This window comes from Trachypithecus francoisi, unplaced genomic scaffold (genome assembly GCF_009764315.1).
Source record: "Trachypithecus francoisi isolate TF-2019V2 unplaced genomic scaffold, Tfra_2.0 Lachesis_group13, whole genome shotgun sequence".
In the NCBI taxonomy this organism is placed as follows: domain Eukaryota; kingdom Metazoa; phylum Chordata; class Mammalia; order Primates; family Cercopithecidae; genus Trachypithecus; species Trachypithecus francoisi.
Genome location: NW_022681458.1, coordinates 44,129,473 through 44,138,127, shown reverse-complemented (window position 1 = coordinate 44,138,127; position 8,655 = coordinate 44,129,473). Strand labels below are relative to the sequence as shown.

The 8,655-nt window shown below is 43.2% G+C and overlaps 1 protein-coding gene across 3 annotated transcripts in view; it reads right to left on the bottom strand.

The window, feature by feature from the left end:
* Positions 1-221: 221 nt before the first annotated feature.
* Positions 222-8,655, bottom strand: part of RFTN2 (raftlin family member 2) — a 90,231-nt gene continuing 81,797 nt past the window's right edge. For 2 of the 3 annotated variants that reach the window (XM_033230749.1, XM_033230751.1), the window contains exon 9: positions 222-1,713. In XM_033230749.1, the coding sequence (XP_033086640.1) occupies positions 1,441-1,713 (273 nt within the window). In that variant the 3' untranslated portion in view covers positions 222-1,440. The remainder of the gene's footprint in view (positions 1,714-8,655) is intronic. The other variant, XM_033230750.1, reaches the window with a different exon arrangement.

Below are 8,655 nucleotides of genomic sequence, written 5' to 3'. Positions count from 1 at the left end.
ATTAGCTGGGCGTGGTGGCGCACACCGCCTGTAGTTCCAGCTACTCTGGAGGCTGAGGCAGGAGAATCCCTTGAACCCAGGAGGGGGAGGTTGCAGTGAGCTGAGATTGTGCCACTGCACTCCAGCCTGGGTGATAGAGTGAGACTCTGTCTCAAGAAAAGCCACAAAAAACCCAAAACCAAACATATTATATGAATATTTGTGTTCAATAAAACAACAACCCAATAAAAATGATGTTTTATTATTAAAATGATCTTATAATGTCAACATCAATGTTAATAAAAATATATAATAGGCTGAATTCATCAATGATAGAGTAAGTTGTAATTCACTTGAAGGTTCCATCTTTCAAAGTAAGCCTTTCATAGACAAATGAAAATCCTCTATTTTGTAGAATTTTAAAGATTGTTAAAGACTGGGTCAAGGCAAAGCTACCTCTCTTAGAAGGGGAAAGAAAAGCAAGGTGAAACAAAATAGGTTATCATACATATTGCATGTGCTATGAGCATCTTTCTACTCCTGCCTGATTGAAAATTCTAGGTTTCAACATTCTTCAGGATTTAGCAAGTCAAAATAAAAGCAGAATTCAAATCTAGACAGATGTAAAATACTTCAGTTTCCACTTGAAGTTGGTGTTTTTCCTCTTCATAGTATTTAGACTTTAAAATAAAAAAAAAATTAAATCTTACTCTCTACTAAGGTATTTATTTATTGAGATTATGGGTTCTTTTCATATTGAATTTTAAGAGATGCTGCTTTGCTGTCTGCATTTTTAGGCTTTTAGGAGCAACAACATTTATGTGCAATGAATCAGTACAGGGTTGGTGACATGGTGACCCTTTAAAAGCAAAGATATATAAAAAATTTTTTTTCAAAAAATATTTTAACACATAGGGGCTTGCTTTGTATATACATGCTATAGTTAAAAACAAAATGTGGATTAATTAGTATATTTGGAAAATAGGTATTTATTTTCACTAATTAGCTGTGTGTGTGTGTGTGTGTGTATGAGAGAGAGAGAGAAAAAAAGAAAGAGATTATTTTTCAGCTTAAATAAGACTGTAACTTCCTGAGAACTCTCTCTAATTACGTAAAATACTGATTGAGATATTCAGTCTCCTTACCAGGAATTGTAAGAAAAGTCTACTTTGTACATTCATGGGAAGCTGAAATAGATTATTGTGTGACAACCAAATGGAACATCTGTTTAACCAGATGTTTTTGTTGACAGAAGTGTAAACATGATTCTAAATGTATAAATATGTTGGTTATTCTTCCTTGTCTGGGAGGTTGTGCCAAAGTTTACATAGATTAGAGGAAAGGCTGAGTCTGGAAAAATTCAAAAATATTATATAAATGCAGAGAAAATAACACAATAAGGTCAGTTGGCAATTATTTTAACAATTATTTACAAGGCCTTCCTTTGCTTCACCTCATGGCTCACATACAAGTGACCTGACTCACTCCATCTTCCTGATCAAACTGTCCGTCGTCTAATTCCCGGAGGACGCTGTCACTGCTGCTGAACCCAGAGAAGCTGTTGTGCTGTGCCAGCCTCCCCTCCTTTGTCCAGCATTCCCTGGAGGGAGAAAGGCAGCACTCCTCAGACGGGTGTCTGCTCTCTGCAGGTTGTGATGCGGTTGTGTCTAATCCAATGCTCCTACTAGTGGCTTTGTTCTTGTCTTCACCTTTTATGTGGCGGCTGGCTTTCTTCTGAAACACAAGACATTGGCGATCAGGAGTTAAAAGGATGGGTGTTTCCTGTCCCTCTGGTCTAGCACATGCTGCCTTTCTGCCTACTGGAATGTCCTTTCCCCCAGCTCTTCAAAATCCTGCTCATCTTCAATGACCAGCTCAGAGCTACCTCCACATTCCCGTCCCCACCCAAATACAAATGAATTCCCTTCTCCCTGTTTTGTAACTCTTTTTAGGTTCCTGGCACATCATTCTTATTGGCAGGTATGTTAGGTACACATCTCAGCCCTTAATGACATCTCTAAGGAAGGAAATTTGTTGAAATCATACTTTGGGAGAAAAAAGCAAGGTATAAATACTAATACATTTTTCTTCGTAGTGTTAGTTGGGATCTATAGAGCAGAAAAGGTGCTTCAATGGCCACCTTACACCCATTTTATGTAGGCACAGGCTGTGCAGAAGAGTCACAGTGATATGGTTTGGCTGTGTCCCCACCCAAATCTCACCTTGAATTGTAGCTCCCATAATTCCCATGTGTTGTGGGAGGGGCCCAGTGGGAGGTAGTCGAATCATGGAGTGGGTCTTACCCGTGAATAAGTATCATGAAATCTGATGGTTTTATAAAAAGGAGTTTCCTTGCCCATGCTCTCTCTTGCCTGCCACCACATGATACATGACTTTGCTCCTCATTTGCCTTCTGCCATGATTGTGAGGCCTCCCCATGTGGAACTGTGAGTCAATTAAACCTCCTTCCTTTGTAAACTACACAGTCTTGGGTATGTCTTTATTAGCAGGATGACAACAGACTAATACAGTAAATTGGTACTAGTAGAGTTGGGGGGTGCTATAAAAATACCCAAAAATGTAGAAGCGACTTTGGAACGGGTAACATGCAGAGGTTGGAACAGTTTGAAGGGTTCAGACGAGGACAGGAAAATGGGGGAAAGTTTGGAACTGCCTTTGACCAAAATGGCTTTGACCAAAATGCTTACAGTGATATGGACAATGAGGTCCAGGTTGAGGTGATTTCAGATGGAGATGAGGAACTTGGGAACTGGAGCAAAGGTGTCTCTTGCTATGTTTTAGCTAAGAGACTGATGGCATTTTGCCCTTGCCCTCGAGATTTGTGTAACTTTGAACTTGAGAGAGACGATTTAGGGCATCTGGCAGTAAAAATTTCTGAGCAGCAAAGCATTGAATAGGTGATTTGGGTACTGTTAAAAACATTCAGTTTTATGTATTCACAAATATATGGTTTGGAATTGGAATTTACGTTTAAATTTGCAGACTGATGATGCCATAGAAAAGAAAAAGCAATTTTCTGAGAAGAAATTTAAGTTGGCTGCAGAAACTTGCATAAGTAACAAGGAGCCAAATGTTAATTGCCAAGACAATGGAGAAAATGTCTCCAGGGCATTTCATGGCAGCTCCTCCCATCACAAGCCAGGAGGCCTAGGAGGAAAAAATGTTTTTGTGGGCTGGACCTAGGGCCTTGTTGCTTTGTGCAGTCTTGGGACTTGGTGCCCTGTGTCCCAGCCGTGGCTATATGGGGCCAATGTAAAGCTCAGGCTGTTTCTTCAGAGGGTGCAAGCCCTAATCCTTGGTGGCTTACATGTTGTTTTGGGCTTGTGGACACACAGAAGTCAAGAAATGGGGTTTGAGAATCTCTGCCTAGATTTCAGAGGATGTATGGAAACATCTGGATGTCCAGGTAGAGGTGTGCTGCAGGGATGGAGCCCTAATGGAGAACCTTGCTAGGGCAGTGTGGAAGGGAATTGTGGGGTGGAAACTCCCACATGGAGTCTCCACTGGGAAACTGCCTAGTGGAGCTGGGAGAAGAGGGCCACCATATTCCAGACCCCAGCATGGTAGATCCACTGACAGCTTGCACTGTGCACCTGGAAAAGCCACAGATACTCAATGCCAGACTGTGAAAGCAGCCAGGAGGAGGGCTGTACCCTGCAAAGTCACAGAGGCAGAACTACCCAAGGCCATGGGAACCCATCTCTTGTATCAGTGTGACCTGGATATTAGACAGGGAGTCAAAGGAGATCATTTTAGAGCTTTAAGATTGCCCCACTTGATTTTGGACTTGCATGAGGCCTGTAACCCCTTCATTTTGGCCAATTTCTCCCATTTGGAATGGATGTATTTACCCAATGCCTGTACCCCCATTGTATGTAGGAAGTAACTAACCTACTTTTGATTTTACAGGGTCATAGGCAGAAGGGACTTGCCTTGTCTCAGATGAGACTTTGGACTGTGGACTTTTGAGTTAATGCTGAAATTAGTTAAGACTTTTGGCTGAGTGTAGTGGCTTATGCCTGTAATCCCAGCACTTTGGGAGGCTGAGACGGGAGGAACACTTGAGGTCAGGAGTTTCAGACCAGCCTGACCAACATGGTGAAACCTCGTCTCTACTAAAAATATAAAAATTAGCTGAGTGTACTGCCACATTAGCCTGTAATCCCAGCTATGTGGGAGGCTGAAGCAGGAGAATCACTTGAATCTGGGAGGTGGAGGTTGTAGTGAGCCAAGATCACACCATTGCACTCTAGCCTGGGCAACAAGAGAAAGACTCCATCTCAAAAAAAACAAAAACAAACACAAAAACAAAAAACCAAACTTTGGGGAACTGTTGGGTAGGGATGATTGGTTTTGAAATGTGAGGACATGAGATTTGGGAGGAGCTGGGGCAGAATGATATGGTTTGGCTGTGTTGTCACCCAAATCTCATCTTGAATTGTACCTCCCATAATTTCCAAGTGTTGTGGGAGGGACCCAGTGGGAGGTAACTGAATTATGGGGGTGGGTCTTTCCCATGCTGTTCTTACAATAGTGAATAAGTCCCATTAGATCTGATGGTTTTATGAAGGGGTGTTCCCCTGCACATGCTCTCTTGCCTGCCTCCATGTAAGACATGACTTTGCTCCTCATTCACCTTCTGCCATGGCTGTGAGGCCTCCCTAACCATGTGGAACTGTGAGTCCAATTAAACATCTTTCCTTTAAAAATTACCCAGTCTTGGGCATGTCTTTATTAGCAGCGTGAGAACAGACTAATATACACAGATAATTCAGACTGAGTTTATTTTGAGTGAGTGTCTAGAATGTCTTCAAGGGTGAAGTGGACCCTTTCCTTGTCCTGCTGCAAACTGCTTCTGCTTGACACAGTATACATGCTCAACAATTCAATCCAGCTCATTCAGACTCTCTGATCAACTGTGGATGTTTTTGCTGATAAATATTTACTGAGGGCAGAGAATGTTCTTGGTTCAGTCCAGAATAAAGGGGACATGGTCTCTGCCCAGGCAACTTAAGTCAAAATAAGGTATCTAGCTGGGCAAAGTGGCATGAGCATGTAGTCTCAGCTACTCAGGAGGTTGAAATGGGAGGATTACTTGGACCTGGGAGTTCAAGGCCAGCTTAGGCAGCATGGTGAGACCTCAAGTCCTATATATATATATATTTTTTTCATATGTATATATATATGAAAAAAATAAGATAGCTAAGTCAAAAAAGGGAAAGCACAACAAGGAGAATTAGCTGCTTAACTTGTGATGTTCAGACTCCTGATGAGACTTCATTATAAGAGCATTTTTTGTTGTTGTTGTTGAGATAGAGTCTTGCTCTGTTGCCCAGGCTGGAGTGTAGTGATGCAATCTCAGCATACTGTAGTTTCTGCCTCCCGGGTTCCAGCAATTCTCCCGCCTCAGCCTCCTGAGTAACTGGGACTCCAGGCATGTGCCACCTTGCCCAGCTAATTTTTGTGTTATTAGTAGAGATGGGGTTTCAACATGTTGGCCAGGCTGGTCTTGAACTCCTGACCTCAGTGTTTTGCCCACCTCTGCCTCCCAAAGTGCTGGGATTACTGGTGTGAACCACTGAATCTAGCCCTTAAGAGCTTATTTATTACTGACAACATGGCAGATATTGCAGAATATGATCATATCCTCCTAGGCACATAAAACTGAACATAGATTTAAAGATACATTTACGAATCACAGTAATTTCCCAGTTTACTAAGAGCTCATTTACTGAAAATTCATTTATATGTTATTTGGGATCTAGGGTTGCATTTTTCCTAAAAGTAAGAGGCAAAATTAAAAAATTCTTAGAAAAATTGTAGAAATCAAATGCTCAGGCTGATCTTACAGAAGTTTGTTAACGATTCATCTGTTGAAATGCAGTGCATAAAATACTGGGGTATTTTCTACTGGTTTTTACAGCAAATATACAAAGCAAACAAACAGCTTTATTAAAGTGGATTTTGTGCGCTACTGTGGAATGTAATACCGTTTATGACACTGTTTGTATAGGAAGATGCAGCCCCAGCGGGTTGCATAGAAAGGAGTTTATTGGCAGCACAGAGGCAGTTCATCTTTTTCTTGGCCAAGTTACTGGAGTTAGGCAAGTTTAAGGGAAAAAGTTGTGAAAGAAAAATAAACCTTGGGGCCCCCAAATCACCAAGCTAAAAGGAAAAGTCAAGCTGAGAATGACTTAGGGCAAACCTGCCTCCCATTCTATTCAAATTCACCCCTCTGCTCACTGAGATAAATGGATATCTGATTGGTCTTTTGGAGAGGCTAATCAGAAACTCAAAATATTGCAGCCACTTTTATCTACCCCTCCCCATTTCGAGTTGTCCCGCCTTTCGTCCCATCTTTCTGGATGGAACCAAAGTTCATCTTACATATGTTGACTGATGTCTCACGTCTCCCTAAAATGTATAAAACCAAACTGTGCTCTGACAACCTTGGGCACATGTCATCAGGACCTCCTGAGGCTGTGTCATGGGAGTGTGTCCTTAACCTTGGCAAAATAAACTTTCTAAATTAACGGAGAACTATCTCATATATTTGGGGTTCACAAAGTCTACAGTAGGTCGTCCCTCAACAAAGGTCCACCTTCCTGGTCCCAAGTTAGACACAGTTTGGTGGTTGTCACATTTTACATTGGCACCCTTGCATTCATCAAATGCAAATATCAGCTCTTTTTTTTTCTTTTTTTGAGACGGAGTCTCGCTCTGTCGCCTGGGCTGGAGTGCGGTGGCCAGATCTCAGCTCACTGCAAGCTCCGCCTGCCGGGTTTAGGCCATTCTCCTGCCGCAGCCTCCCGAGTAGCTGGGACTACAGGCGCCCGCCACCTCGCCGGCTAGTTTTTTGTATTTTTTAGTAGAGACTGGGTTTCACCATGTTAGCCAGGATAGTCTCGATTTCCTGACCTCGTGATCTGCCCGTCTCGGCCTCCCAAAGTGCTGGGATTATAGGCGTGAGCCACCACGCCCGGCCAATATCAGCTCTTTAGTTCTTTTCCTGTTTATTCCATTCACCAAATTTATTGAAATTAATATATGCGGTGGAACCCGACAGATTTACTCTCAGAAAGGTACAAAATTTGAGAATGGCACTTTCTTCCCTGCACTGGGGCATTGGTCAGCAAGGATACAGTTTTTTGGCTTCACATACGGCTGATGAACACGGCCAGACTGCGCTTCTTTCTCAAGCCTGGCCAGTGACTATCTTTCCCACATGTACAACGATGCACTCACTCTTTTTTTTTTTTGAGACAGAGTTTCTGTCTGTCGCCCAGGCTGGAGTGCAGTAGCACAATCTTCGCTCACTGCACTGACCACCTCCTGACTTTTCAGTCATTACTATTTACAATTGCTTGACCACCTCCCAGGCTTGGGCAATTCTCCTGCCTCGGCCTCCAGAGTAACTGGGATTACAGGCATGCACCACCACGCCTGGATAATTTTTCTATTTTTTATAGAGATGGGGTTTTGCCATGTTGGCCAGGCTGTTGTTGAACTCCTGGACTTAAGTGATCTGCCTGCCTCAGCCTCCCAAAGTGCTGGGATTACAGGCGTGAGCCACCGCGACAGCCAGAATGCATTCACTCTTGAATGATGCTCTCAGTGCTCTCAACACTGACCGGAATCAAAATGGGAAGGTGGAGGTCCCTGGGGGCTTCCTGGATCTTGCCTTCCTCACCAATGCTGGGGCCAAAGGTAAATTTTGCAATACTTTGTTCATTATACATCAGCTAATAGAGGCCAATTCTCACATACTTAACAAGGATTTTCTTTTTTTTTTTTTTTTGAGACGGAGTCTCGCTCTGTCGCCCGGGCTGGAGTGCAGTGGCCGGATCCTGGCTCACTGCAAGCTCTGTCTCCCGGGTTCACGCCATTCTCCTGCCTCAGCTTCCTGGGTAGCTGGGACTACAGGCGCCCGCCACCTCGCCCGGCTAATTTTTTGTATTTTTTAGTAGAGACGGGGTTTCACCGTGTTAGCCAGGATGGTCTCGATCTCCTGACCTTGTGATCCGCCCGCCTCGGCCTCCCAAAGTGCTGGGATTACAGGCTTGAGCCACCGCGCCCGGCCAACAAGGATTTTCTTAATAAAAATGGGATGTTATTCAGAATACTAAGATATTCATAGTAATTCACTTTAAAATAAGCATTAATAAATAAACAGCCACCAAATGTAAATTTCAAATGTTAGAAGATGGCAAAATACTTAGCACTGCACCTCTAAAAAAGACTTCTGAACCAACACACACTTTTTTTCTTTTTTTACCATGTGACTGTTATGTCAGGCCTCTGAGCCCAAGCCTGCAGGTATACATCCAGATGGCCTGAAGTAATTGAAGAATCACAAAAGAAGGGAAAATGGTCGGTTCCTGCCTTAACTGATGACATTACCTTGTGAAATTCCTTTTCCTGGCTCAGAAGGTCCCCCACTGAGCACCTTGTGACCCCCGCCCCTGCCCACCAGAGAACAACCCCCTTTGACTGTAATTTTCCATTACCTACCCAAATCCTATAAAATGGCACCACCCCATCTCCCTTTTTGGACTGACTCTCTTTTTGGACTCAACCTGCCTGCACCCAGGTGATTAAAAAGCTTTATTGCTCACACAAAGCCTGTTTGGTGGTCTCTTCACATGGATGCATGTG